At 51.3% G+C, this 27,432-nt stretch overlaps 11 protein-coding genes across 11 annotated transcripts; 6 read left to right on the top strand and 5 right to left on the bottom strand.

Annotated features, from left to right (window-relative positions):
* Positions 1-981: 981 nt before the first annotated feature.
* Positions 982-2,164, bottom strand: BDZ99DRAFT_403631 (autophagy-related protein-like protein 3; the record flags this gene model as incomplete). Its single annotated transcript, XM_033716351.1, has 3 exons — positions 982-1,024; positions 1,075-1,581; positions 1,644-2,164. 3 exons carry the CDS (start codon positions 2,162-2,164, stop codon positions 982-984), a joined length of 1,071 nt encoding a protein of 356 aa, XP_033568290.1.
* A 328-nt stretch (positions 2,165-2,492) lies between these two features.
* Positions 2,493-3,955, top strand: BDZ99DRAFT_469759 (Clavaminate synthase-like protein). The gene is made up of 4 exons (XM_033721573.1): positions 2,493-2,997; positions 3,050-3,246; positions 3,304-3,452; positions 3,521-3,955. Exons 1-4 carry the CDS (start codon positions 2,516-2,518, stop codon positions 3,530-3,532), a joined length of 840 nt encoding a protein of 279 aa, XP_033568289.1. The 5' UTR covers positions 2,493-2,515; the 3' UTR covers positions 3,533-3,955.
* A 270-nt stretch (positions 3,956-4,225) lies between these two features.
* On the top strand, positions 4,226-9,013 carry BDZ99DRAFT_483818 (uncharacterized protein; the record flags this gene model as incomplete). The annotated part of the gene is made up of 1 exon (XM_033722605.1): positions 4,226-9,013. The coding sequence occupies one exon, from the start codon at positions 4,226-4,228 to the stop codon at positions 9,011-9,013; it is 4,788 nt and encodes a 1,595-aa protein (XP_033568288.1).
* A 143-nt stretch (positions 9,014-9,156) lies between these two features.
* On the bottom strand, positions 9,157-10,362 carry BDZ99DRAFT_240450 (uncharacterized protein). Its single transcript, XM_033713598.1, has one exon. It carries the CDS (start codon positions 10,021-10,023, stop codon positions 9,247-9,249), a length of 777 nt encoding a protein of 258 aa, XP_033568287.1. The 5' UTR covers positions 10,024-10,362; the 3' UTR covers positions 9,157-9,246.
* A 1,449-nt stretch (positions 10,363-11,811) lies between these two features.
* Positions 11,812-13,659, bottom strand: BDZ99DRAFT_483816 (uncharacterized protein; the record flags this gene model as incomplete). The annotated part of the gene is made up of 4 exons (XM_033722604.1): positions 11,812-12,275; positions 12,353-12,754; positions 12,940-13,361; positions 13,427-13,659. The coding sequence occupies 4 exons, from the start codon at positions 13,657-13,659 to the stop codon at positions 11,812-11,814; spliced, it is 1,521 nt and encodes a 506-aa protein (XP_033568286.1).
* Positions 13,660-15,137: 1,478 nt separating this feature from the next.
* On the top strand, positions 15,138-15,608 carry BDZ99DRAFT_403637 (uncharacterized protein; the record flags this gene model as incomplete). The annotated part of the gene is made up of 2 exons (XM_033716352.1): positions 15,138-15,194; positions 15,258-15,608. The coding sequence occupies 2 exons, from the start codon at positions 15,138-15,140 to the stop codon at positions 15,606-15,608; spliced, it is 408 nt and encodes a 135-aa protein (XP_033568285.1).
* A 109-nt stretch (positions 15,609-15,717) lies between these two features.
* BDZ99DRAFT_469754 (uncharacterized protein) lies at positions 15,718-16,625 on the bottom strand. Its single transcript, XM_033721572.1, has one exon. The coding sequence runs from the start codon at positions 16,614-16,616 to the stop codon at positions 15,861-15,863; it is 756 nt and encodes a 251-aa protein (XP_033568284.1). The 5' UTR covers positions 16,617-16,625; the 3' UTR covers positions 15,718-15,860.
* A 1,657-nt stretch (positions 16,626-18,282) lies between these two features.
* Positions 18,283-19,869, bottom strand: BDZ99DRAFT_456405 (uncharacterized protein). Its single transcript, XM_033718475.1, has 2 exons — positions 19,675-19,869; positions 18,283-19,620 (listed from the first exon to the last, which is right to left on the bottom strand). Exons 1-2 carry the CDS (start codon positions 19,850-19,852, stop codon positions 18,356-18,358), a joined length of 1,443 nt encoding a protein of 480 aa, XP_033568283.1. The 5' UTR covers positions 19,853-19,869; the 3' UTR covers positions 18,283-18,355.
* A 158-nt stretch (positions 19,870-20,027) lies between these two features.
* On the top strand, positions 20,028-21,244 carry BDZ99DRAFT_483811 (hydroxymethylglutaryl-CoA lyase; the record flags this gene model as incomplete). Its single annotated transcript, XM_033722603.1, has 2 exons — positions 20,028-20,294; positions 20,360-21,244. The coding sequence occupies 2 exons, from the start codon at positions 20,028-20,030 to the stop codon at positions 21,242-21,244; spliced, it is 1,152 nt and encodes a 383-aa protein (XP_033568282.1).
* A 3,667-nt stretch (positions 21,245-24,911) lies between these two features.
* Positions 24,912-26,323, top strand: BDZ99DRAFT_555353 (uncharacterized protein; the record flags this gene model as incomplete). The annotated part of the gene is made up of 4 exons (XM_033727146.1): positions 24,912-25,126; positions 25,366-25,605; positions 25,660-25,813; positions 25,849-26,323. 4 exons carry the CDS (start codon positions 24,912-24,914, stop codon positions 25,918-25,920), a joined length of 681 nt encoding a protein of 226 aa, XP_033568281.1. The 3' UTR covers positions 25,921-26,323.
* Positions 25,876-26,708, top strand: BDZ99DRAFT_469749 (uncharacterized protein). Its single transcript, XM_033721571.1, has one exon. It carries the CDS (start codon positions 25,982-25,984, stop codon positions 26,303-26,305), a length of 324 nt encoding a protein of 107 aa, XP_033568280.1. The 5' UTR covers positions 25,876-25,981; the 3' UTR covers positions 26,306-26,708.
* The last annotated feature ends 724 nt before the right edge of the window (positions 26,709-27,432 follow it).

Genomic DNA, 27,432 nt, shown 5'->3' with positions numbered 1-27,432 from the left:
GACCCACCACCCACCCGCCTCCAATCATTCTTCAGCCCACCATTTACCCTGGCTCGCCTCTACTCATCCGTGCCCAATGTGTCCCGTGACACCTCTGGCGACTTGTCCCTCGGTAGCCTCGAGGCGCCGTCCATGCTCCTACGATCGCTGAATCTAAGCCCTTCAAATAGAATTGGGATCATGGGAGGAGTGTTTACCCGGCATAGGGGAGGAATGGAGCGAGATTTTGCATATGAGGGCCAAGAGGGGCGTGTGAGAAGGCCTGTGGGGATGAGGCATTGGAATTGGGGCGCGAGGGGGTATGTGTTTGTTTGTTTGGGGTTGCGTTTGGGTGGTTAAGGGGGAGATGTGGGTAGGGACAATTTGCTGCGCGTAGGAGAGTGTTAAGAAATGAAGTTTTGAGTTAACTAGGAGAGCTTTGAACTCGGGTATAACAAGTGCAGTAGTTGTGACAAAGCTTAGCAGAATGTCCTGTGAAAGTATGATGTTGTTACAAAATTTGCCTACACTTTGTGGATGCTGCGTGGGAAGGTTCATATAACTAGGAACCCGGAGAAGAAATTACGCTACTATCCCTGTTGAGTATTTGGACGTAAGGTTGTCCGAGATTTCCTAGCGACTTTCCGGACCGTCCGTTCAACCAAAACGATTCACTTACATTTCGTCCACATTCTTGAAACTATATTGGAGGGCCTCATACCGTGATATCCAAGTGTAGGCAAAAAAGGTCGTAGTACTGTCTCTAGTCATCATGTGATGACAAGGTCACAGGGCGGAGCAGAATCGTGACGGACAGAACTATAGTATCGCGTTACTATAAGCGTGTTTGTCCGCAAAGACTACCTAGGTAGTGTCCATTCTATGACCGCTTTCAGCCTACCTCCGCAAACGCCGCCAGATGTAAAGCACGACAACACCAGTCACCCCTAGCCGTGACCTTGAAACGCCCGCTTCCAAAATATTAGAGATTAGGAACTCAATCTATACCCCCATAGTGAAGTCGTGTTCGATGCCCGGCGTGACACTACGGAGGTTAGGATATTTTGTAAAATGTTATACGGGAGTGGAACGTACCTAGCCATGAACTTAAGGAATACGACGAGGTACTGGTCTACGCGGATGGCAACCTCGTCGTCCTCTGCTCCCTCCTCCAGGACCTCCCATTCGTCTCCCATCTTGTCTTTGCCGCCTTCCTCGCCTTCCGCATGCTTAGCCCGTTCTGTCAGTTTCAAGAGCTTTGTGTCGTCGACAAGGCCCTCCATGCCGCTGTCCAGTTTGGAGACATCCTTTCCGGCCTTGAGCTTTGCTAGTCGGAGCTTCAAGGCAGCATCTGCACGGTCGAGGAGGACCTTCATGACCGACGCATGCTTACAGGGGTGCACGGAGGCGGTCTTGATGGCCGCCTCGAAGAAAGGGAAGTCCTCGATGGTCACTGTCTTGTCCTTGTAGTCGCCGACAATATCCTCCATCATCTGTTGTGGTCGGAGTGGCTCGGAGGACGGTCCGTAGCCGGAGAGGTAGAGGCGCGGGGTACGGTAGTGAGCAGAGTAGCATATGTAGAGGGTGTATGTTCGGAGCGGCCTGGGTGCTGTTAGAATAGATACCTTCGGTGAACCTCAGGTTCTTTTCAGAGTGCCACTTACGCTGAAGTCCCGGCGCCAGACTGCGGCTCTCGGATGATGGCCTCGTCGTCGTCATCCTCCATGTCGGGAATCTCCTCGTCCTCCTCCCCCGCCTCTCCCAGATTCCCGCTCTCGTCGACCGTCCGCACATCGCGCACCCTCGCCTCTTGGCTAGCTGCCATGCCCCCAGTCCTCAGCCAGCCATCGTCGTCTGGTTCGCCCTCTCCCGCCGCGAAGCCATCCCGCACGAGTGTCTCGTCCTGGCCTGCTTCTCCAGCGAAGTTGTCGTCAAGCCGGCGATGGCAAGGCACGCCTCGTGTGACCAGGAACTGCTTGCCCTCGGGGAGGTACGAGACGCGCTTTGAGGGATGCGAGGCGTCGGCCCACGACCAGGAGGGGAACTTGAATACGAGGAAGTCGCCCGCAAGCACGAACTCCTCTGGTGTGATCTGGCCTGTGTTGCGGAAGGTCGAGGTGTGGGAGATTTGCGCGGTGCGCTCGCGGAAGGTGTCTATGTACGAGCGAACGAAGTTGTAGGCCATGGTAGCGAGATGTGTGGTGGTGGGGGTGTTTGTAGTGTTGAGGATGTTGGAGTTTGTAGGTACCTAGGCGGAGGACACAGATCGATGGAGGGGTTGCCTTGCCGTGGATTAGCGCATTCACTGCCACATCCTCAGTGCCTGACAAGTACCTCAAGTCATCTGCTTGTCGAGGGCCACGAGCATCCTCACAATCTTCCAACTCGACTTCTGGAATCGTCTTACTCGGGCACGTGCACCAGGACCATCAACTGACCCTTTGTACCCTCTTTTTTTCTCCTTTCTCTAGTCCTTTCACGACTGCATGTGGTCCATCAAGTCATTTTCGGACATCCCAATACGATCCATCGAGACATGACGTGCGAGGTATCCTCTCTGCACGCTTCTTCTATTCCTATCCTAGATCTTTCCTATGCAGACGATCCGTTGAAGAAACCCCTTCTCTTAAAGCAGCTTCACGATGCACTTTTCAATGTCGGCTTTCTTTATATTCAAAACCATGGCGTTGCAGAAGACACAATAGCGAGTCTGGTGTCAAGACTTCCACGGCTGTTTGACCAGCCCGACGAAGCGAAAGCTGCCTTGTCAAAGCTAAACTCTCCACATTTCCTGGGCTACAGCGGCTTTGCGGAGGAATCTACTCTAGGGAAGAAGGATCTCCGAGAACAGTTCGATCTCGCCACTGACCTTCCCGTAATATGGCGAGCGACTGTAGAACCAAAAACCTCAAACGAGAAGAGCAGTAGAGATTTTACGAAGAAGTATTGGCGTCTGCGTGGCCCCAATCAGTGGCCTCGCGAAGACTTGATACCGGGCTTTCGAGAAGCCTTCACAAAGTCAGAGCATCTGCCTAAACACCGCGCCACTTTAGAGACTGATGCCTAGAAGCTACCACGATGCTCTCCAAGCCCTGTCGTACCGCTTCGTCCATCTTGTAGAGGAAGCGTTTGGGATACCGCTTGGAACTTTCGACGACTTCTTCTTACCTAAGAGCATTCAGCACTCCGCCGAGAATGGGAAATACATGCCTCCGCAGCATCGTATCAAACTCATCAAATATCCGCCTAGTACAGGGCAATCTCGAGGTCAGGGAGTCGGCGCTCACAAAGACTCTAGTGGCTGGCTGACTTTCTTGTACCAAGTCGGCCAGGAAGAAGGCCTAGAGGTTGTCAACGCCAAGGGAGACTGGGTTCCTGTTCCGCCTATTGAGGGCACCTTTGTGGTGAACTTCGGGAATGCTTTCGAAGCAGCAACGGAGGGAGCTGTCAAGGCTACTGTCCATCGTGTGTCGGTCTGTAGCCCTGCTTTGTCAAGCGACCAGTCGCATTAGACGATCAATTACTGACTTTTCCTCTACATTTTCAATTTTAGGTCCCTACTTCGTCGTCAAAGCCAAGATATTCTATTCCGTTTTTCCAGGGGCTCCCCCTCGATCTGACTGTATCAGAAGTACAGACGTATATTCCGGAGTCAGTTCGAAAACTGCGAAAGCAGTCAACTGAAGCGAGTAACAGCAATACCGTCGCCAGCTTCCTTGATCCTCGGTGGGATAGTCTTGGGCAGTCTCAACTTCGAAAGTGGATCCGCAGTCATGAAGATGTGGGCCGCAAGTGGTATGGCGATGATGTGGTTGACTTTTACTTGAAATGAGGCCAAAGATGTAGAGGCTGTATCATTGCCCTCTATCTCTTGGAATACATTGGCAATCAGCATGAATTTGGCAATATTAATAGCTCAAACAAGACACTATACTTTATAAATTACGGCTTTAGTTTACCGCAGCCGAATGAGACATGAACAAGACAAAGGCCCAGGAGCGAACGTGATGTAACCTATAACTTCTTAAAGTTTGTGATTCAAATTTGACTGCGCGCGACATATATACATGAATGATTTCATGATCTCTTATCACGTGACGTAAAGACGTTCGGTGGTTCGACCTCTGCAACCCAAACTTCAGCGCTCCATCTCCACGCCGACAGTCCCCCATTGACGCCCAATACCATGCTCCCATGGCCTTCACCATGAGCAGGAATTGTCAGTGCTATCCTACGCTCGCCGCCAATGCCCGCTACCGCCCCGCGAGCTCCTTCCAATGGCGCTCTCTCGGCCCTCCGACAAGCTGCGCTGTACGGCTCTCTGGGAGTCACCACCGGCGCATCACTCCTCCTGTTCGAAGAACGACGCAGGCGGATCTGCATTTGCAAGCACATCATCGAGAGAGGCCAGATTGTGTCAGCCTATCGCAGGCATCTTCATAACGTGGCTATCGCCAGCCTCCGCAACGAAGACCCTCCTGAGCTTCCTTTCGAATCGCCGCGACCTCATCCCCTCTCAGTCTCCGAAATCGACAGAGCCTACGCGCGAGCCATTGGGCAACGTCGACGAGCCCGATTGATACCAGAGATCGAAGATGAGTACAATGGGGAGCATGTGGCGGTGTTGGCTGGGGTCAAACCAGCGCCGGATGCCTCTTCCGTCATCGGGCCCTCTTCACTAGAGCCACCCAGCACAGGCAAATCGAGTAAGGATACGAGCAGCCGGCTACATACCGGATACGGGTATGGATACTCGATTCCAGAGAAAGGCCACGGAAACGATTCTCGGAAGGAAAAGGCTATCAATCGAATAAACCGAGAAATCCAAATAGAGCTGAATTATGAAAACCAGCTAGCAAAAGAGTTAGGGAATAAGCGGAGCAAAAGAAGTCGTCGTGATCTTGAGAAGTTAGGGGGATCAGCATCGGTATCACTCCCAGGAACGGGCAAAGAGAGCGAGCAGAGCCCCAATGGCCATGATTTCGTACGGGATGTCCTTACTATCAGTGACAACCCTCCTAAGCCACGCCTGGCCGACAGTTTGCCTAGAATACCCCAAGTCATGGACCGACTCCTTTCTCTCGACAAACTACGGGCCATAACGCAGTCATTACCGAAAGGCTTCTCTAAGTTAGCGCCCGCTCAAAGACGCTCTATATCTACCAAAACTTCACCTACGTTGAAGATCATGCCTCAGTTGCGGAAAACTGTGTCTGAATTACATGCACGACATCAGCGCCACCAAGGGCGGCGAGACTCTCAACAAGACCGGGTCCTTCAGATACCACTTCTCCCAAGGGCGCAGAGAATTGCTAATGCTGAAAACCTCGGCTCAGCATTAATAGAATTTTGCATCTGGTATAAGGCTGAGCGCCTGGAATCAGGGAAGGGCGACGCGACAAAAGATTTATGGAGGCGTCTCATTCCCATTTCACTCGGCGAAGAAGCCGTCAATCTGAAAACAGTTGCAATTCAAGATCTGAAGGACGAAGAGCTGGGGAGAGTTGTCGCCTTTTTTCTGGAGCATTTCCCAGCCAACGCAACCCTTGAAAATTCACTCAAAGCATCATTTGTGCCAGACCTAGCCATTGTGCTTCTCGAACTCGCTGCAGAGAAACGCCTGCTTGATCCCCTGATTGCGTTGTCCCGTCGATTACGACAGTGGGACTACGTAACCCCTGCATTGCTTGAGCTTATATGCCAAGCTGCTTTGGGCCTCTTGCAGACAACTCGAGAAGACGATGCCTTCCAACTACTTGTGGTGACCTTCGGAACGTTTAGCACGACGGCAAGAGCCTCATTGAAAAACTATTTCGGGCAGGTCTTGGAGGCGACTTCCAAAAAACGAGAGGACGACAGGCTGCTACAGGAGATCATTAAGCATTTCTACCAGAAGGCCTTGGATATGACCTTGGAGGACCAGATGGCTAATACACTCTTGCAAAAAGTCATACCCACTTTTAGGCCCCTCTGGTTACACCAGGTTCGGAAGCGGTGTGATCACTTGTTGAGAACAGACCGTGTTACTGAGGCTGCTCGTCTCTACACTATTAACATGGCACCGGCAGCAAATAGGAAGGGTAAGACGACTATCTCGCATTTGGCTTGGAAGCTTGCATCGCGCGGCCTCGAAGACGGATTAGTCGATGTTCTTCACCAGATGTACGAATGGTTTCAACGATTCCACAAGGAAAGCATAGGAATCCTGGGCAAAATGTTAGTAGGAGCTTATGCAAGCAACAAGAACTATGGCCCGATTATCGACTTATTTCAGAAGCACCACGACGATCCCAACTTTTATGAATCTGGAGGAGCCACAAGCATACGTCCAGCAGTTTGCTGGGCGCTAGCCTTACATGCTCCGTATTCAGTCGCGGTGGAATCTATTGGGAGCTTTCTTCCTGGACCTCTAGATGAGAATAGCTTACAGGAGTACTGTCTTCTATCCCTACCAGAGCTACTCCGACGCTGTTGGAGAGAGACTCGAAACATGGAATCGGTGGAATCACTAGCGCAGGAGATAACCGCACATGCAAGATTTGCAAATCTTCCCTTGAAGACGGTCTCGCGCGAAATGATCTCCATACGGCGCTTAGCTTTGGAAGGCCAGCCAAACATATCGCCAGCGGAATGGGCTGAACGGACCTCAGATACTATAGCAGATATGCTGGTATATCTTGCCGGCAAAGCTCAGTGGCAAATTCTAGGAAAGGTTCTGGAAGACGCCCATCAAGCGGATCTGCTTCTTTCCATCCATAAGTTCTCTCAGACTGTCTTCAATCCCGTCCTCAAGATCTACATGAGGGGCCATGACTCTCAAGCAACGCAAAGTTTTGTTTCCCAAGCCATCGAAAAGTATCAAGTGATCCCAACTCAAAGGACTTTGGACCTTGTGGTAGACGCGCTTACCAAGGATTCACGGGTTGATGCTATCGGCGGCTGGGTTGGATATTTACGGTCCAAAGGCTTCCGACTCTCAGTCAACACGCGGACTGCTGTCACAGTTCTCCGACGCTTCTTCCTCACACACCGACCGCCCCACGGAACATTACTTCGACTTGCACGCAAGCTGTGTTCGGCTGACCCCGTTCTTAAGCGTAAATACGCACAAGGATGGAACCAGCTGAGAGCTCGGCATCGCGAAGGCTTGCTTTCGGACGGGATTGCCCCCTTGCTGCAGGCTTCCATGGCTTTCCACCTTAAGGCCAAACGCGGAGTCAGAGCTCAAGGCGGGCGCAAAGAGTTCGATGCGGTGTATGGACAAGGCGTCGTAAAACTACACGATATGGAAGACCATATCACGGAAGGTCCTACCCCGAGAGATCATATCACTGATGACAATATCATAGAAAGAGCTGTCGTCGAAGATACTCTCGAAAAAGATGTCGAAGAAGATACCCTCCAAAAAGATGCCCTCAAAGAAGATGTCCTCGAAAAAGATGCCCTCAAAGAAGATGTCTTCGAGGAACATTCGGCACGAATTCTCCCGATGCGAACTTACCCTTCAGTCAGTCGTTATACACGAATTGAAAATGCTCCTTTCTTGCTTCCAGTGGCTCCAGATGCAACACAAACTTCGCCTCCACTCTCTCCACGTTGGGCGAATTCTCATCCATGCGCGCCGCCATTCGAGAAAGATGCCCTCCAAAAAGATGCCCTCCAAAAAGATGCCCTCCAAAAAGATGCCCTCCAAAAAGATGCCCTCCAAAAAGATGCCCTCCAAAACGATGCCCTCCAAAAAGACGCCCTCAAAGAAGATGTCTTCGAAGAAGATCTTACACAGCTTGAGAAATTAGCCAGAGTTTCACCGACTTTGGCGTATGTCAGGAAGCTCCAGAGACAAATAGCGGACGTAGATCAGTCTGCCGAGAAGTCGTCGTCCACATTATACGGGAATAGTCTTGAAGCGACCATGACGTTTGCCTTAAATCAAGGGAAGAACGAGGAGGTGGTGAAAGAGTATAGTCAGCTCTTGGATAAAGGGCTCCTAGGCAGTCAGGTCACTATGGAAATAGCAGTCGAAGCTGCCCTTCGAAGCAACAGCGGCGATGCTTCGAAGGCTGCGCCCATCATCGAAAGGGCTCGAGAACTAGGAATGGATGTTCGAAGGGCGCAAGCACCCATCCTCCACCACCACATGATCTCTTCGAGGATGTCTCCTCAAGAGATTCACGATGCAGTCTTCGCTTCTTTCCGGAACCGGAGTGAAGGCAACCTGGCCCCAGCGCATTACATCGCTGTCGTAGGAGCCCACAATCTCGTACATCGGAGAAAACCTCGCGAAGCAGTGGTATTACTCACTGATGTGTATCTATCCTCGTGGGCGAGGGAAATTCCAGTGGACATCAGGTTCATGACGATGTTTCTCTATGCCTATGGTTGCATTAACAATCTCCGTGGCATCCAATGGGTAGTGCAAACCGTGCTAGATGGCGAATTGCGTATTGACCGGCATTTCATCGTCAATCTGAAGCAAGCCAGGAGAAAATCGAGAAAAGCGCTTGCTTCGCAGCCTTTATCGCACAAAATGCACCAAGACCGCTTGATCAGGCTGAACACGTTCTATGCCCTTTGGATTGCTCGCTGCGAGGTCAAACTCTCTCAGCAGGCGCAGCAAGTACAGCTGCTAGGAGAGCGGTTGGTGGAGATGCTGACCGTTTTGAGGTCGCCCTTTGCACGCGGAATTGCGCGGCGACTCGAATGCAAACGTCGCGGATCCAGCTTATTGAGCGTATTTCGCGCCCTTAAGCAAATTCGGATGGAAGTGATCAACAGGCGCAAGCGCGCAGGACTTCTTATAAGAAGGCAACGATACTCATTCAAGGGATTGCATTCCCTTAGACGGGAGCAAGCTGAGAACTTGTTGAAGAGATTGCGTATCGAGAACCAGAGACTTCAGTACTTGTTGCAGAGATCGCGTGTCCCTAGCCTGAAACAAGTTCAGCATTTGTCCAAGAGACAGCGTATCCGTAGCCGGAAACAACCACAAGTCTCATCCGAGAGATTGCGGCTCTGTCGTCGAGAACAGATTTAGAGACAAATCCTTCGTCGAGAACAAATCTAGCAAAAACGTCACACACGCTTGATTCTCAAGCATGTGCACTCAAAAGCTCCTATTGAGGACCCCGTGAGGATGTAGCTTCCGGGAGCGTCTAGCCGCACACTTGTATATTAGTTTTGTAAATTCGATTTCATAAGAGTCTCAGTCGTCTTGGAGGCTTTCTGTTATACCATGTACTCATAAACAGACTTATTCATAGTCTCCCTCTACACATTTGGACTATTCCCCGACATGCGCTCCGAGTTCCCCCAGCCCGTGACCGGCAACCCCTCATACGTCCCCTCAAAATACGAAAACGTATCCGCAATAATAATCCCCTCGGTATCCGGATTGTACAACTCCCCTCCCTCCATCGCCAGGCTCACATTCAACGAGATCCCCTTCGCCGGCACGTTCACCTGGTACGACTTGTAGTACGTCACGTTCGTATCCTTCGACACCCACGGGTCCGCGGGGTGGAAATCGCGGTCCAGCGCATACACCTCGTGATGCCCGTCCGGGAACCCGAGCGTCGCGACGCTGCCGGTCGGATATTTGGAGTTCGGGTACGTCGTCATGGTCGTGATCTTGACGCCGTTGGTCAGCGCGATCACGAACGAGTACCACCCCTCGCTCGCGTAGCCCGGCCCGTACTGCCAGTCCATCCACGTGATCGACTTCTCGGGAATGACGGCGACCTCGGCGCCGTCGATGGTCAGCGTGCCGGTGGTCAGGGCCTCCGGCGCGTCCCAGGCCCAGCAGCGCAGGCCGCCCCAGATGTAGGTCCCCGCGCCGCCTTGGTAGGAGCCCGCGCCTTTGGGCGTGTGGGTGAGGTTGAAGGGGAATGCGGGCACTACGCTGACGGCTTTGTACTGCGAGTAGTTGTCTTCGGTGGTGGCGTAGAGGTGGAGGAAGTCTGGGGAGAGGGAGTCGGCTTTGGTGGTGGAGAGCTGCCCGGGGCGCGACCACGTGCGGCCGGAGTAAGTCTTGTCTGTGATGTCCATGAGCGAGATGGAGGTTGCCAGTTTGCCGGGGCCGCCATTGGAGGTGCTGTGCAGGAGATAGTAGTCATGGCCGTTGGCGAGGGAGAGAAAGCTGATGAACCAGTAGCTTTTGATGCCGGCGCCGTCGTTAGTGCCGTTGTAGGCGAGGAGGTCGTCGACGGTGGGGAGGCCGATGTCGTCCTAGGGGTGGGGTGTTAACAAGCGGATTGGTGCCGCTGCGGAGCTGATTTTCATTGATATCTTACTGTATAGCTTATATCGAAAGGGCTGATGTCTGGGGCGGTCCGAAGCCAGCCAGCGCAGGGACCTGCAAGACAGACCCAGAGAGATATGAAAGTTTTGAGCTGCATGACTGAAACAATAAATGTATCAAGGAGAGCGTGCTCAATGAGATGACAACGACGATTGGCCCTCTACCGTCCCCAATGTATTTATACACACCGTACTTTGCCCGAAGAACGCCATAGAGCGAAACCCCTTGGGTATGGGCATGCTCTCCTCCGCTAGCTTCAATGGCTTCATTCCTCGTTTCCGCGCCGAACACTTGCCGTGCTGAGCCGGATCGGAATGAAGAAAGCAGCTCTACCGTACACCTTCACAAAATCAAGAAAAAGCTCTCAGCACGCCATTTCATCATCTAGACCAGGAAGAGAGATAGTGCAAGGTACCTACTCATTAGATCGTACGCCGATCAGCGCTAGGGGCATTTTGTGGGAACGTGATACGTTGTTACGGGAGTGAGATTATTCCTGCGTTGTCAAAGATACTGTTGCCAAGGGGTGAAAATGCGGAGAAAAACCCGGGGTGTGGATCAAGATGCGGGGAAATGGTGATCGTAGGGTGCTACCGGGCTCTCGGAATCTTTGGTGAGTTGTGCAATTTGTGAAGCATCGGGTGGATTCGGCGCTGCCCGGTATTAACGTAGAACAGCTCCCCTTCTGATAGCCCGAACTTACTTCTTGCATCGTTGCTTCTCTGAAGTCGCTAGAGACGGGGTAGAACGTTCTTCGTTGTGAATTCAGCTACATCGTCTAAGAATAATACCTCTGAGCAATGAGAGATCACGTCTATAAAGAACGGCAGCTCAGGTACCTGGACCAAGAATGAAGGACCAAGAAAACGTGATATGCAGGTTAAAGAGTCAAGCTAGAGGCTATACGACTGGTTGAGTCGCTGCGCGAGTAAATGCCTACCCATCGGTTAGTCTCTTACAGTAAAGGGAAGTACTGCCCTGTTCTAGTCGGCGGAACACGAATTGAGCTCGCTCCGAGTAGGTAATAATCATGTAGTCTCCGTCCCGGTTCTTTGGCCGGCAAACAAATCCAACAACCTTGAGCAGACCCACAGATGTTTCCTAATTCTCGTATATTTAGCTGATGCTGACTTCGAAGTCCTTTTTATTGGCTATGAAGCTTAGAGTACGAACTCAAGCGAGGGGAGAAAACTTGGAAAGGAGGTATGGGAGAAGGGAAAAGAGGGAAGTGAAAGAAAAGAAAAGAAAAGCAAAAGGCAGGGCAATTCGTGCATGACGAGAAGGTGTTCCGCAAGCACCACCTCTAGAGTTATGCATTCCCTCTTACCTCTTGTAGCTAGCTGTAATCTTGCTTCCGAAATCTGATAGAACGCTGGGCCACCACGAACGAAACCGCGCAATAGGTCGATTAGAAGTGGTTGGGACCGCTCCAGTCTGCGTTATCCTGGCTTTTCATACCAATAACGCAAGGAAGGACCCCGAGCAGTGGCGTGTACGAGTGAGCAGGCTTTTGTTCCAGGCGCTGTAAAACGATCTCATTCAAAGACTGATGTAGCCTCGAAAATGCGTCTTAGCAATGTCCAGCACTCATCCCGCTCTCCAGAGAGTATTTCCGCCTGCCTGCCAGCATCACCTCCAAGATCTTGCACACCCACGAGAAGTTGCCCTAGATACATCCATTCGAGGTTGGGAAAGAGACGCACGTATTTCTTGGCCATGTTCTTCATGCGGCCTCGATGAGCCTCTTCCCAGGCGACGCCACGGATCTTGTTCCTCTCCTTGCGTGATACGTTGGACAAATTGTCGGCCCAGCCTTCTGTTATCATTCGTTGCCTTAGAAGCTGTTGGAAAAGGCCATAAGGAGGAACTTCGTCTGCATAGCACCTCACGAAACTCCATATCTCGGGATCACCGTAAGGCAAGCACGAGTGGCGACCGAATGCGAGCTTTTTGAGGCGCTGCAGTCCTGTGAGCTGTCTCTTGATAGCGGCGTCGTCCACTAGCCAGTCATTTTTCCAGCCACATTGGTTTCCAGCGCTCAATCATATCTGCTCTAAGGTAAGGTCCCAATTCTACCAATGAGCTCTAGGTGGGGTTTAGGAATGGAGATGGCTTCCCAGTGCAGACGTAAGGATGTCAGATTTGAGAAGGAACTAGCAATCAGTCGTGTTACATGCGCTGCGGTATGCTCTGCAAGCGCTACGACGAGGCATAGCCTAGAAACGTGGTGATTCGCTTCGGGAAATGGGAAAGCTTCCTCCTCGAACTCAAAGTTTTCCAGAATCAGTGCCTTCAAAGACAGTATTTGGCCGCGCTTGCCAAAGAATGAGCCCATAAACTTGGAGCTCGTATTGACAACGAGAGTCTGTAGTTCGCATTCTGAGCCAAAGGGAATGATTTTCTGCAGCCTAGACGAGTCCAGCTTATACCGTGTCCAAGGTGAAGGTTTCGTAGGGAGGGAAAGCTCGACAATGCTAGCTTGCCGCTGAAGTCTTCAATATCTCGTTCTCTACGCGGGAACCCGATATTAGTCCAGGCAAGAGATTCCAGTGTTCGCGCACAAAGTTGGAGAATGCTTGAGTAAAGAGGGGAGACATGTCCTTCCTCTTCTCCTAGGAGAGTCTATATAAGCTCGTGGTGAAGAGAACGCAAAGGCCACGTACGTAGAACGTTTCCCTTTGAGTATTCTAGTTGAAACTCATCGTTGACTTGCGTGCGGAAGAGCTTTAGATGTTGAACCGCTGACTCTGAGATTGCTGAAAAGAATGATTTCGGAAGTGTCACCTTATCTTCCCAATCTAGAAGCTCTAGATACGACAAAGTCGACGAAGCTGCAGCGCCAATTCCGGACACATGACGGTAATAAGCGCGGTTGGCACTTGATACTGCCGCTTTGACCTCTTTGTCTTCGTTGCCCCAGTCATCGGAGCTGATACCATATCGTTTTGTAAGCCAATAAGGGTTGGTTGCCACTGTTATGCGCCGGATACATGCGCCGAGTGACGGCTTCTGTGTGCGGCCGTTGTTCTCTGAGCGTTCGTTTCCCTCAGATTGTAGAACTGACAGGAGCCTTCGGCTCGCAGGGCTGAAGTCGAATAAAATGCTTCGGAATTGCCGAGAACAAGCAAGCTGACGACAATCACTATTCACTAGAGCCAGGGAAGACAATGATATGCTGGAAATATGGCCCAGAACACTCCTAGGATCTCGATGGGTAGCGTGAGCAGGCGCGAGGTTGAGCCGGAGTGTCTTCCTTCACTGAGGCGGTCGAACGCTAGCGGACGAGGAGAGACTTTCCCACCGCCATAATCGTCTTTATTGCCAGAAAAAATCGGCATGAACAGCTCCAGAGCCTCGCCTTGTGGCATCTCGGGACTGTCCATGGTTTTGAGGGGCTAGCGTTGTTGGAAAAGAGGCTCGAGTGAAAGGATTCAAACGCCTGTAGAGACTTACAGTGGAGCGTCCAGACAGTATTTAGGATGTGAAGTACGTGTGACGAACTCCCTTCGAAAGAGACTCTGAAATAGGATGGAAATACACAGGTCTAAGACGCAGTGATGTGCTGCAATCCTGAGACAATGACGAGTCTACGCTCTCAAGCTGAGTTTTCACCTCGGTGGGGTCCCCAAACACCTTCCGGGCTGCGCTGTGCCTAGTAGTACGATATTTTTGGTGTGTTCGGGCGCGTGCAAAAGAGCGAATGAGGGAATGAAACCAGCTGGGAGAGGTTGGCGGTATGGGTGCGCGCAGTTGGGAAGGTTTGTGTTGTTGGCTCGAATACCGACCTTAAAATGTCTTCCTAGTGGTCTAATATCTAGAAACAGACAGGTGGTCTATGCTAGTGCCCGTGACGAATAAGCGCAGTTTGTGTAGTGAATGTTCCGAATGGTCAAAGCGAGATAGCCGTGAGCTTTTGGGTTCTACGAGCGATGTCAAACTACACAATAAACAATGAGATCTTTGCATTGAAAAGAGGCAACAGTTCCATCACAGCCATTAGAATTACGACTACCTTTCATGAGCGCTGTCCCTTTCGCTGAGGTACAGAGAGCGCCAGTTTAGCTACCGTGCCCGGGGCTTCTTCTTTCTGACTGAAGGTGGATTTTCGCTCAGATACGATTGAGCTACTACGGGAAACTCAGCTCCCGGGGCGTTGTAGGTCGATGCGCCAGGACAGACGAGGTTGGTAAATGTGGGAGATGAAGTCGAGTTTGCCTTGGGCACGTATCTTTTGGCCGCATCACGTGCTTCATACGCCACAGTAGAACTAGAGGAATTACAGAAGGGATTCCGTCTTATGAAAGCGAGAGAAATGACAGAACGTCTCCATAGGACTACTCCGGGTGAAGACTAGAGTCTTAGTCATCACTGAGAGAGGATTGGTCACGTGCTTGGCCGCTTTTTTATGTAGTCGAATCACACGGGCATATGTACTCTACAGCCCACGGTGGTACCGTAAAGCGGCGTATTAGAGGCTTTAAAAAAAGTTTTACTGAACGTTGTGATGGTACGAAACACTATTGAGGTGATCTGTCAATTCGTGGATGATCAAAACTGTCTTCGTTATCCACCATTTCTTGACAGCCTCAAGCTCTTACGAGTCTTCAACCCCCCATGCATCACCATTCCCCCATTGGCCCGCACCCTAGGTCAAGCTGAGGTGAGCGGAGGGCCGTGGAGAATGCGGAGCCATTGTACGCCAAAACAGACTCGAGAGAACAGATATACAATTAGAATATAAAAGAGAGGTGCCCGTGCCATTCGTATCATAATGATGTACCTGCGCTTCGTTTCAATACCTCAACTACCTACACCAGCACCGCAGACCACTCAAGGAACGCCAATAGAACCGAAGCCCACCATGGCAAAGGGAAGCTGCGCTTGCAAGAAGCTCACGTTCGAGATCACCGGCGAGCCGGTCAAGACCATGAAGGGCCCATCCCTCTCATTTCGAACGCCTGCTTACTAACATTCAACTTAGGTCCTCTGCCATTGCCTTGAATGCCGCAAGCTGACCCCCTCATTCTTCACAACCAGCATGTTCGTTCCGGCAACCTCTTTCTCCATCACTGGAGCGCCTAAGCATTATGTCTTTACGCAGGAAGCGGGCGATGAGTTCACAACCTCTTTCTGTGGAAACTGCGGCACCACGGTCTGTAAGGAGACTCAGGCGGAGGGATTCAAGGGGCTCGTGATTGTGGAAGCGGGAGCGCTGAATGTGGGATCGGGGGTAGAGTATGTGAAGCCAGAAGGAGAGATTTGGGTTAAGCATCGTGTGGGGTGGTTGAAGGAGGGAGAGGGATTGGTGCAGCATCAGGAGATGCCAAATTGACAGGCCAATGGTAAGTATTTGATTGAGTACTCCAGAGCTTAAGGACGGCTGAGGGTATTTGTTAGCTACGTGATTTTTTAGGTGTGATTGTCTAAATGAAATCACCTTTGCTCATGAAATTTTAAGAGCATATTAAGGATGGGAACAGAGTGTCTTCTCGAAATTCCATGAGAAATTTCCTACCTGAGAGCCCGAAACCTTAAAACGAGTGATGGTTGATTCGGTAATTCCCCAGGTAATACCTTGATTGTTCTACGATCCTTTTCCGGCAGCGGCAGCAGCGTCCCTTTTCCGCTGGAGATACCGCTCCTTTGCACTGCTAATGTCCGAGTCCGTCTTGCGGCTCTTCGAAGTGTGTTCAAGCTTCCGTCTCTCTTCAGCCTCCTCATCAGCAGCACGCTTCGCCGCCTGCTCCAATTGCTCTTCCATCATCTTCGATTGCCTCTCTCTGACCGATCTCTGTACACCTTCACGACCCTTGTAGCCTGGCTGAAGGCCACCCGGTCGAGTAGTCGCCGTAGCCGCCGAAGTAGGTGCTTTAGGTTTCGCGACCACATTGAGCCCAGCCGTGAGTAGCTGTCTCTTATCCGCAACCTGCCCTTCTTCATTGATGATGATCTTCCCGCCCTTCTGATTGAGCTCCCTCGCAATATCCGCCTCCGATTTCTCCTTCGGGGCCTCTTCCACTTTCTCACCCCCCATCTTCCCCGACAGACTTGCTGCCTCCATTGCCGCCCGATGTCTCTCCTCATCCTCATCCATAATTTTACGATAGAAACCCGTCATACCCTTCCCTTTTCTTTTCTTTTCCTCCAACTCCTGCCTCGCCTTCTCTTCTTCCTCGGCCTTTCGCACCTCCTCCTGCTGCGCCTTGTACGCCTCCGTCACGAATTTCTCTTTGTCCGCGAACTCGTCTCCTTCAGCTTCCCGCTCTCGTTGTAGCAGTTTATCCTTCGCCCGTAGCTGATCCCGCTTGCGAACCTCCGCCGACTCCATCACTTTCTCCATGTACTTTGGTCTGCGCTGCACCGCATCGTCGCGCTCGGCGGCAGCTTTGGCGGCGGTTTTGGTGTGAATCGCATCATACGCGGCGTCGTAGTCATAAATGGAGGGATCGACGGCGAGAGCTTCTTCGGCATGCTTCATGGAAGCTTGGAGAGTTGATATATCCCCATAGCCAGCGGTGGGGTCGTCCTCTATTTTCTTTAACTTCGGAACACCGGACAGCTTGGAAGGTTGTGATTTTGAGGTATTCTTCGGAGGAGCGGTCGATGGTGTAGGGTTGGGTTCGTCAAGGTCGAAGACCGCGATTTCTTCAACGCCATTTGAGGATTTGGTGGGGCGATTGGACTCGTCTTCCTCGTCCTCCTCGTCGAAGATGGGTTTTCGTTTCGCAGGCGCTGGGCGATTTGGGACCTTCTGTTGCTTGTTTTGGACGTTTAGTCCAAATTTGAGGGTCGCCATGTTGTATTGATGAAGTGAAGTAGGTCCAAGGGTCGCGGATCTTGAATTCGCCAAGACGACTAGATTAGTCAGCCTGTCCCGAACCTCCACCATTCACTTGCATTCTGCATTTCACTTTGAATGCTTCAAAGTACACAAATAATTGTAGGAGAGTATGTAAAGAGGCCTAAAGAAGCGCTGTATCTGCACTTTTCCTCTTTGTCGTGCCCCTGGCTGGAATCGATGGCCTAAGCTCTTTTATCTTTCTTCTTAATTCTCGGCTGGCTTCTCGTTTTCAAATTACAGTAGGATATCCCGCTGAACGGGATATCCATATACTCGTGATTCCATCATTTTCCCTTTCTGAAGCTACAGCTTCACCGGTCCAGCTCCCGACCCGATCCACCCATGAGGATCAGCCCCGTCAATCGTAATCCTCCTCTCTTCAAACAGCCACTCGCCCCCAATCCTAACGAACACATCCCTTACACGCCCCAATGATCCGGTGCCGTATTTCCCATCACTAGGAAATAAGATACCGCCCTAGCATGATCCGAGCCATCCGTAACTATCTTGATGGAGCTTAGGTGATGACGAAAAGGATGTCCAGCCTTCTTCGTTTTCTCAGACGCAGCAAGAAAAGCCTCGATTGTGGGTTTCCCTTTGTATTCGAATCTCCCGTGGGCGACGAGGGTGCTGTTGGGGGGGAAAAGAGCCGTCTTTTCGGCGGCGGAGGAGGGCGTGCTGTAGCTATTCAGCACGTGGGAGATGAGGATGTGGCTTTCGATGTCAATCGGCATTTTGGCGACTGATGATGTCCAAAAACCACTATCTAGGGCGAGTTGGTCAGTATTTGTGTAGAAAAATAGGTCATTTGTGCTTCACTGGAATCTCGGCATCGGAATTGAATTCCGAACTAATTAGATTGTTAATTATTATTGTGCTGCATCAACGGCTTTGCATAATTGTGTTGCAAAAAGATCCAGAATTGGCCTTGCGACAGCTTTGTTGAAAGACGCGAACAGGTACGCGCAGGATGGCCGTGTTCGGTGGTTTTGTTGCAAGAAGTTTCAAAACTCACCGTGTGATGCTTTTCAGTGAGACGCCGAGGAAGCTAAGGGGTGCGTGGTCTGGCGGAGGACCCATTCTGGGCGCAAAGGGTTGCGGAATTGACTGCGTGGAATGCTGAAGAGTTTTGATGAGATTGCACGAACTGAATTTTGGTATCTGCCCCTTTTGATGCGCCGGTCCTTCAATGCGTGAAAATGTCCCCAACACCTCTATGTGCTTACCCCATTGCAGCACTACGCTTTGATCTCAACCTCCAACACCGCTCCTGCCTCCGTCGTTCTCCCTAGTCCTTCTTTCGAGTAGAAATCCATGGGATACACTCCGTTTGTTTTACCACCTCCCACTTCTCCTATTGTCCCTCCTTCTTCCTCAATTAACCACCCCGCCTCCTTCACCCCCAGAGCAACAAGCGCTTCATAAGGACTCAATAACGGCCGCTCGAACGCATAGCCCCAGTCTATACTCAGCCGCGGACAGGCGATCTGGACCCAGGCCTCCACATCATCCATCATTGCTAGCTTACCCGGGAAGATCTCGCTGAGAAGTAGGTTCACCCATTTTAGCCCTCTCGCTCGCAGGTGGTTCTCGATGAGCGTGAGGGTGTGGGGATTCCCCTGCCGACCGAGTGACCCAAGAATGATGCCCCATGTCTTCGCTTTCCGCGCTATACGGATCGCCGTACTTCGAAGAGAGTGTAAGGAGGCATGCTCATAGACCTCATGCGTCAATCGGCGGCTATAAGGGTCATAGCGGTATGCAGGCAGAGTCGGGTTAGCGATCATGGCAGATTCTAGGTGAAATCGACCATCACCCAAATACAGTAACAAGTCCGGGACCAGCATATCTTCCGGCTTCGACGGCCTCTTTGGGTTGGTAGATGGAGAGGGGTTCAGAGACATCGCTGGGGATGTGCACCCTAGGATCTCTCCTTTTGATAATGGGGAAGTTTGGGGAACGATAACGTTGTAGCCTTCTTTGCGTAGCTCGGGGGCGATACCGTGGATGGTGGCGTTGAACTGGATGGTTCCTATTAGGGCTATTGTCTTTCCAATAGGGAAGTTGCGTGTGATGGTGCTTAAGAGGTGCGATGTGTCTATACTTATGGCAACGAATATGTATAACGTCGCGATTTTAGTGACAGCTACGGGTATTAAACAGCTATGCGCATAGTGGATCAAGAGGTCGCACCCCAAGGCTCGTGCGGTAAAGTCGTCAATGCAACAGGCGCCATAGGTTACGTCGCCCATGATGGTGGTTGTGGTGCCGGGGCAGAATTGAGTCAAGATGTCCGAGATGGTGGTCGCAAAGAGGAGTAGGCCTTCCGGAAATTGGAGGGCAATATTTTTGGCTCCGCTAGTTTGAATTCTGTGTATTGTCTTGTGTATTTCGAAGTTGTAGTTGGGAGGGAGGAGAGATATGGCATCGTTGACGTCGGGGTCGTTTAGAATGGATGGGGGGATATTGTTTAGAGCGCGGGCTGTTCTTCGAGGTTGGGCAACTGTTTCCTCTAATAAGTACATACATGAAATATAGGATAAGTAGCAATTCTCACCTTGTATAGCACTGCTATCCTCGATATTCGCATTTGGCTCCGCCTGCCCAACAGCCTTCTCCGCCGTCTTCCTGCCCACGAACCTCCTCTTTGGCTGCTTCTGGACTATCTTCTCCTCTTCATTCATATCTCCCTCCACGTCTGGCCCCAGATTCGTAGCTGCCCTGTCCTCCTCCATCTTCGTCTGTATTGGTGTTTTGTCGAGGTGGGATGAAGTCTGCGGCGGCAATTTTCGGCCCCGCAATTCGGGCCTTACCCCCGCGGCGAATTTGAACCACCAAGCTGTATATGCTCCCTATACAAGACACTAACCTCCCCATTACATTCACTCTTCGTCTCTCTAACCACGAGCCATGTCGTCTCGATACACCTGTCTCCGCCTTGCGCGACTCGCGGCACGCCACCCATGCCGGAGGAGCTTCGCGACCGTCACCTCAGGCTCCGCGCCTCGTAGTTCAGAGCACATCCGCATCGTCGAAGTCGGACCGAGGGATGGACTACAGAATGAGAAGCAGAGTATATCTCTGGCAACAAAGATGCAGCTCATAGAGAGACTGGCGCGGACGGGACTAGAGACAATCGAAGCTGGGTCTTTCGTATCACCAAAATGGGTCCCTCAGGTGAGCAACACAACATTCACCCAATAATACACCCTCTCGAAGCAGTCTTCTAATAACACATATAGATGGCTAACTCCTCCGAAATCCTCCAACATATCCTCCAATCGCCTCCCCCCTCCAAAATACCCATAACCTACCAGTTCCTCCTCCCAAACATCAAAGGCCTCGACAACTTCATGACCACCTACGACTCCTTCAACAACTCCAAATCAGCAGAAGACTCGTATCCAACGCCCCCAAACACCCCTCCCGCTGAAAACACATCCTCGCAAGACCCGAATGCCTCCTCAATCTCACCCGAACAAACCCCCAAAATCGAACTCTCCCTCTTTACTGCCGCCACCGAGTCTTTCACGCAAAAGAACACCAACTGCTCGATCGCCGAGTCCCTAAAACGATTTGAACCCATAATGTCCCGCGCCAAAAGCCTCGCCCTCCCCGTCCGCGCCTACATCTCCGTCGCGCTCGGCTGCCCCTACGAAGGGCCGGACACAGACCCCCACCGCGTCGCCGAGTTAGCTGTCAGCTTGCTCGAAATGGGCGCCGACGAGATAAGCGTTGGAGACACTACGGGCATGGGCACGGCGCCCAAAACCGCTGCCCTCTTGAAAGTGTTGAAGGAGGCGGGCGTCGAGACGAAAGACCTAGCTCTACATTTCCACGATACCTATGGCATGGCACTAGTTAATACAGTGGTGGCGTTGGAGCATGGGGTCAGGACGTTCGACGCGAGCGTGAGCGGGCTGGGTGGGTGTCCGTATAGCCCCGGCGCGACGGGGAATGTTGCGACGGAGGATCTGGTGCATTTGGTGAACAGTCTGGGGGCGAGCACGGGGGTGGACTTGGAGGAGCTTAGTAAAGTAGGGGAGTGGATTAGTGGGGAGCTGGGGAGGAGGAATGATGCGAATGCCGGGAAAGCCGTGCTGGCGAGGTTAGCGAAGGGGAGATAGGGATGAGATGCAGGAAGAGGAAACTACGAGACTGTGGTGTAAATTCTGAGATGAAATCGTATGTCGTTTGTTCACTTTCCTGTCTTGATTCGTCTCATGCCGTGGTGGCCATCTCCTACGCCTTCTTTCCTTCATCAATCATCGTCGTCAGGGCTGTTCTGTGGCATCGCCCTATCTCACGTGCCCGTCCTCTCCATCAAATATAAAACCTGCTCCTGCACCTTTGGGACCTTCTCTTATTCAAGGAAAGCGTCCTGCCATGGGTGGTGGATCGAGATAGCGAATATTTTGGACTCCTGGTCTGGGTCTTGGTCGAAACCCGGCCTCCACCGACAGTCTGGTGGGAGGCGTTGGATTGGTGGCCGATCAGAAACGCCTCGAACCTGAGTGGTATATGAGGGCAGTGGGCTCGCACCAACTACGAGTCCTGTTGGATTATGTGGGAGGGAGTTGGGTGTGGATCAACTTCCATACTCACCATATCTCATGTGGAGAGCCTGAGTGTGCATCAAAAGGCCCGTCCCTACCGCTCGTGTGAGAGGTGGTGTGTAGAATTGCTTGGGGTCAAATTGAGGGACTACGCCAACGCATGTGGTCGGGCAGCTGTGGAAGCGTCGGAGGTGTTGGCAGTGGAGGTTGGTGATGCAGTGCATCATTTCCCTCCATTTTTACTCGCCTCTGGTAAACGCTAATGAATCATACTATCTCCCCACAGCGAGGTTCTCAATGACCTCTTCTAGTTGTTGAGACCCATCACCAAACAGGTGACTACACCCACGCTTCCTCCCTCCGGACTCGGAACACTACTCCGGACTCGGAACACTATGTGAAGATGGCGAGACGCAGGTTTGATTTCCCACTCCGGTTGGATTTCAGGCCGCAGCGTCTGAACATTGATAGAACCGGACATTATGTACATGATTCACCCCTTGACTGCTACCATCACCCCTAATTGCTACCAGCATTGCGTGCTGTAGTTGATTGTTCTTATCCAACAACTCCGGCAGTCACATGGAACTTTGCTTCTTGTGGTTTTACACCAACCAGAGTTATGAAGCTCTTTGATCTCTTCGTATTATGGCTCCACCTCCGCTACCACGCCATGATATCAATTCGCATGGTGGTTTGAGCACGCCAACCGAGAACCATTCCACCATTTCTCGATACTTGTTGATCAGCCCGCTCCTCCTCCTTACCGTCAAGCGAAAGAAGATTTTCTACCCCGAGAGAAGCGGCGTCACGTGGTCCACGAGCTGGTTTGTCTTTCGCTGAATTTCCGAGGAGTGCCACTTCGAGTGCCACTTCGAGTGCCACTGCCCGGGGACAAATCGAGACATTTTCGCGTACACCACGAGAAACCCGTCCCAGCGAGTGTATTAGTTCTCCTGCTTGAGCGCTGAGGTGCCTTCTTTAGGAGGCCTTGCATGGAGACGATGGTGGAATAAAATACGAGCCAGGAACCAGGAATGGAGTCGTTATGGGACTGCATGTGGAGTTTGGATAAGAGATGTCTAAACTTCTGATGGAGTAGAGGAGGTGTTCACGGTGAAGTTTGGACTGGACTTGACGATGAGAGGCTACGGTCTTGACTGTGATCGTCTTCCGCTGCTGTTGGAGGATATATTTCAAGCCTGCTAACGGTAAGTACAATTCTTTGTTAGTGCTTTTGTTCAGCGGTGAGTTAAGATAACGACTGTCAACATGGTTATAAGTTACCCACGAGACAACTCCGCCAGACTTGCAGACACCATTGCGGCGCTTGCTGAGCTATTTAACCTATCACTGTAACATTAATCTCTTTGTGCCGCTCTTGATCCACTACTACAGCCACATTCCGCTTTGGCGTCATTATATTTTAGTGCCGAGTCGGAGGGACATCTATCTGGCTTATCACTTGCTGGGGTCTCCTCCCATCCTCCATGCCACCGATTGAAGCGCAGAAGACTGTCTTATACCTTTTCGCAACGGACGTCACGTTACCCACACGTGGGGTTTTGATATGCTTTCCATGGCTTTCCTGAACTAACCAAGTCGGCGATTTGCACTCAGTAACATGCCATTAAATCGTTCACGTGGCTGGGTGGCTTTGGGGGGTATAAATTCTTCTTCCACCGCGATCTTGCAGGAGACGGGGTGGATGAACATAGCATGCGTTGCTTGCAAGGGATTGGCATCGTCAAACTCCGGCGAGAAATTGGTGGAATGCTGTGGGAAGCTGGGTGCATTTAGATGAAGGAGAAAGGCGAGCTCATGTGAGGGTGCTCGGTGGAGTTCAAAACTGCGATTCGCAAATCTTCATGGGGTCGGTGGTGGAGGTTATGCTTGCGGGGCTTAAGTCTAGCGTGATGCTGATAGTCCTCTGCTTGCGGTAGATGAGATAAGGTCCACTGGATTGATAGCTGGAGGGGATTGATCCGAAATGGGTGATGCCAGCTGGAGCGAGGGGATAGAAGTGATCGTTTGCATTTCTCGGAGGCGATGGGAAGCATTACTAGGACGGTTGGAGTGAGCGCGACTCCATGACCGCTCTCTTGCAACACTTTTGATACCACAGTGACCCTGTATATGTACCGTACCAGGATTTGAAACCTGTGCAAGCCACCACATGGTGTACTTGCGCGTTGAATTTTGCTCAACCTCCGAAAACATGAAGCCACTGAACGAAGAAGTTTCTACCCCAAGCTTCGACAGACTGTTTTCCTAGAAGAAGTTATCGTAGACGACGTTTTATACCAATGAGCAAAAGCCGCAAGTAAGTCACACGTGACTTTCGAGATCATGTGAGATGCTCGACGGTCAAGCAATGATAGGGGGAGTGCTAGTCTTTTTCATCTCAGGGACGAAGAAATCAATGTATCTACCTAACATACCCGGTGGCGCGATGTCCGTGACTTGAGCAGTGGTTCGTCTTGATACTCGAATTTGATGAGGTGGCCTAGTCTCCGCACACCCCTTGGAAAGGAGCATTCTTATACCACGGTTCCGGTGACTCGTCACAATTACAATTTGATTTCGTTGAATGTGCAACCATGGTAATGACTTATCGCATTATAAAGAAGCAGACCTGGCCAACTCGTCGGCGAAAGGTCTTTCCTCTCGCGATGCTGCACACTTTTTCATAGAATAACCCACTCGTATTACGACACTTTCCACGCCTGCTGTCACCACGATGAAATTCGCACACAAATGGGTCTCCGATGGAGACACGCATTCTCTTAACACTTCGGTGGCATAAGCAGGAATACAGCCCAAACGTACTTGTTATGCGTGCAATGTTACCTTCCCGTCGGACAACGCCCTTCGCCGTCACCTACGCAAAGAGTAGTCGAAAGAACAGCGATCTGGACGCGCTTCTCTTTCTTCTACTCCCACTAGCTGGATACGACGGGTAGCACTCGTAGTAATTGGCTTCGTACGTTGGCTCTGGTGTTTGGTCCTTGTGTTCGTCCGCTTCGTACGTGCCCAAGTCCAACGCGTTCGGACTCTCCTGTGGCCTTCGAAGAATTGCTGTAAATTTGGCATCATCGGTCGTGTTGCAGTTCGTTGCTTCCAAACTCTACCTCGCATCCAAGACAAGATACCAACTCGCCCTCAAAGGAAAGAGTGCTCCAATTGCCTCAAAACTGGCCATGTAGCACGCCAGTGCACTCCTCTGGCGAATCTCATAATGAACGAACCGGGACTTCCCCAGCCCGCTGATCCTACGAAATGGACGTTCTTCGACATTCCCCGGGAGATTCGAGATTCCATGTATGCTGAAGCGCTTGGAGGACACACACTCGAAATTGTAGTCTCGTCTACTTATCTACAGGCCTACATGGCTATGGGGGGCTCTATCGACTCGCCGAAAAGTGTCCTAAGCCTAACTACGCTTTGTTCTTCGTATGTTGCCAGATGACAGCAGAGGCACAGCAGGCTTTCCATCGGGAGAACACCTTCAGGCCAGTCGACTCTACGCCTCTCCTTTATTTGGCCTGCCCTAAAACACTCTGGCCACCGTATGGTCATCTCCTTCCTCAACTCTTGAACGGCAGATCTATTCGGAAAATAGAATTCGAAGTCTCGGTAGTCGAGTCAGCGTGGTCCGGAAAAAAAAAGACTTACTTGCTCAATTACTGTAGGGGAGTAGTTCCGCGTACGTGGGCATGGAAAAGAAACCAGGGGCTAATCAAGACACATTTCCCTGTGCTCAAATCGATGCTTATTACGGTTAAGGCAACATCAGAGTTGAAGCGAGAAGTACCCTTTAGCTGGAAAACTCGGCTAGATACATTCCTCGACGATTTTGGACCCGCTGGCCTTGTCACTAAAGAAGCGGCATTGGTAGAGACAGTGAAGTACTTCTGTGTCCCCTTAGGCTGGTAGAACGGGTTAACAAATTACGTTGACTTCCGTATCTCTCCGCGGCTCTTTAGCATCAAGCAGAGAGACGGGTCGATGGTGACTGTGGGCTTGGATCTCCTCTGGGAGGAATTGAAGCGACGGAAAGAGCAAAAAGAACGGTATGGAGCCGAGAACACCGAGAGAGAACTATTTTGGGACTTGGATGCAGAGACCACTAGGAAGATTGTGAGTTTAGAGCACAAGACTTAGTGCCTGGCCAGGTCGACCCAAGGATCGCGGTGGACATGTTTGGCATGGATTCGCGAAACGGAACCATGGAACGACTCTTGTAGCTTAAAACACTCCACACTCGTCTCAAATTAAAGACCACTTCTTCCTTCCACCGCACTTTCTATGTCACTCCTTCCTTGTGCAACGACGACACGAAATTCGCATTCGCCTCATTTTAATAACACCGCACTTATCCACGTCGGACTTCGCCACAATGAGATCGAAACCATATGCCCCCATCTGAAACACAGAGGATGGCATAAACACAAAGAATGGCATAAACCTTACCAATGCCCTGGGACACCATGCCATAATTGCAGCCAACCCGGTCACATCACATGGAACTGCAACCCTCCGAACGTCCTCGCCACCAACGAGCCAGGTCTTCCTGAACCTGCGGACCCTACCAAGTGGTCCTTCTTCGTCAACATCCCACGAGAAATCTGAGACATGATTTACGCCGAGGCCGTTGCACTTATCGTTCTACGGTGCGTTGGGAAGTACCACATGAAGGGTTACATACCGGTTTCGAAATCTTCTTATGCAAGGACGATGCCAAACTGGTCGTTGTTCTTTGCATGCCGTCAGATGACCGCGGAGGTCCTTCAAGTTTTCTATACGAAGAACACTTTCCGCGAATACCCTAAGCTTATGGATACAACGACCCCTATCTAAAAGTTCCATCCGGAACTTTTTCAAGACAGCGGCGCGAGGTTTATTCGAAAGATAGAGTTTGTGTGCCCATGCTCGCAGAGTGGCGCGCGACGACGCCCGTGGGCTGATAAACAAGATCGCAACGCTATCGAAGCGCACTTCCCTTCGCTCAGGTCCGCAAATGTTCAAATAGCAGTTTCTAAGAGACACAGCTGGTTCATGGTCAAGAGCGTTCTCCACAAATCTAGCGTAGATGGTACAATTACGAAAGAAGCGGTTTTTGCGGGTGCAGCAGATCACTTTTGCTCTCTTCTGGGGTGGAAAGGCGAGATAGCCGAGTGGGCAGAGTTTTCGTTCCTTCCAGCAATCTCGGTGATTGAGCAGAGTGACCGTTCTGCCATGCAGGTTAACTTGGATCTCGTTAGGGGGGAAGTGAAGCGACAGCGTAAGGGCCAGTCTGGGCCCGAGAAAGAGCTGTCATGGGAGCTGGATTCCACGACGCTCGAAAAGATTGTGATCGTACGTTGATACCCTAAGGAGGCGGATGTTAGCCCCGGTCCTCGTAGCGGTCATTGATCGGGGTCCGTGAGTGCCCCGGCAATGAGGAGCATAGCAAGTGCCGATGGTGGCACGACGGCGAAGGTGGAGAAATCAAGTTGGTAATCGAGAGTAATACCACTAGGAACTCGAGGGAAGCTTGTCTTCACATGCGTTATCCTTGGGACGTATTTGATGAGCATGGTAATGGGACCGGTTATTACCCCGAAAAGGAAGTTGAATAAGAGAACCTATCGGACAGCGTCATAGATAGTGCATTGAAATGAAATTAGCAACTTCGACCGACTGCACGCGTTTCTTAATGTCCTCCTGTCACAGCTCTCAAATTGTCCAATACATCCATCAGTTGAATATGCCTATTA

Source organism: Mytilinidion resinicola (genome assembly GCF_010093595.1).
Source record: "Mytilinidion resinicola strain CBS 304.34 unplaced genomic scaffold BDZ99scaffold_41, whole genome shotgun sequence".
In the NCBI taxonomy this organism is placed as follows: Eukaryota; Fungi; Ascomycota; class Dothideomycetes; order Mytilinidiales; family Mytilinidiaceae; genus Mytilinidion; species Mytilinidion resinicola.
The sequence above is the reverse complement of the archived record's forward strand: the minus strand, read 5'-3'. Positions and strand labels throughout refer to the sequence as shown.

What these genes read in the sequence shown, in the direction of transcription:
- BDZ99DRAFT_469759 (XM_033721573.1), top strand. Translation starts at nt 2,516, where the DNA reads ATGACGTGCGAGGTATCCTCTCTGCACGCTTCTTCTATTCCTATCCTA. An exon ending in TTTCGAGAAGCCTTCACAAA is followed by an intron (nt 2,998 to 3,049) that starts GTCAGAGCATCT and finishes GATGCCTAGAAG; the next exon opens with CTACCACGATGCTCTCCAAG. An exon ending in TAGTACAGGGCAATCTCGAG is followed by an intron (nt 3,247 to 3,303) that starts GTCAGGGAGTCG and finishes TCTTGTACCAAG; the next exon opens with TCGGCCAGGAAGAAGGCCTA.
- BDZ99DRAFT_240450 (XM_033713598.1), bottom strand. Translation starts at nt 10,023, where the DNA reads ATGGACATCACAGACAAGACTTACTCCGGCCGCACGTGGTCGCGCCCC.
- BDZ99DRAFT_469754 (XM_033721572.1), bottom strand. Translation starts at nt 16,616, where the DNA reads ATGGAGAAAGTGATGGAGTCGGCGGAGGTTCGCAAGCGGGATCAGCTA.
- BDZ99DRAFT_456405 (XM_033718475.1), bottom strand. Translation starts at nt 19,852, where the DNA reads ATGGAGGAGGACAGGGCAGCTACGAATCTGGGGCCAGACGTGGAGGGA. An exon ending in GGATAGCAGTGCTATACAAG is followed by an intron (nt 19,621 to 19,674) that starts GTGAGAATTGCT and finishes TAGAGGAAACAG; the next exon opens with TTGCCCAACCTCGAAGAACA.
- BDZ99DRAFT_469749 (XM_033721571.1), top strand. Translation starts at nt 25,982, where the DNA reads ATGTCACTCCTTCCTTGTGCAACGACGACACGAAATTCGCATTCGCCT.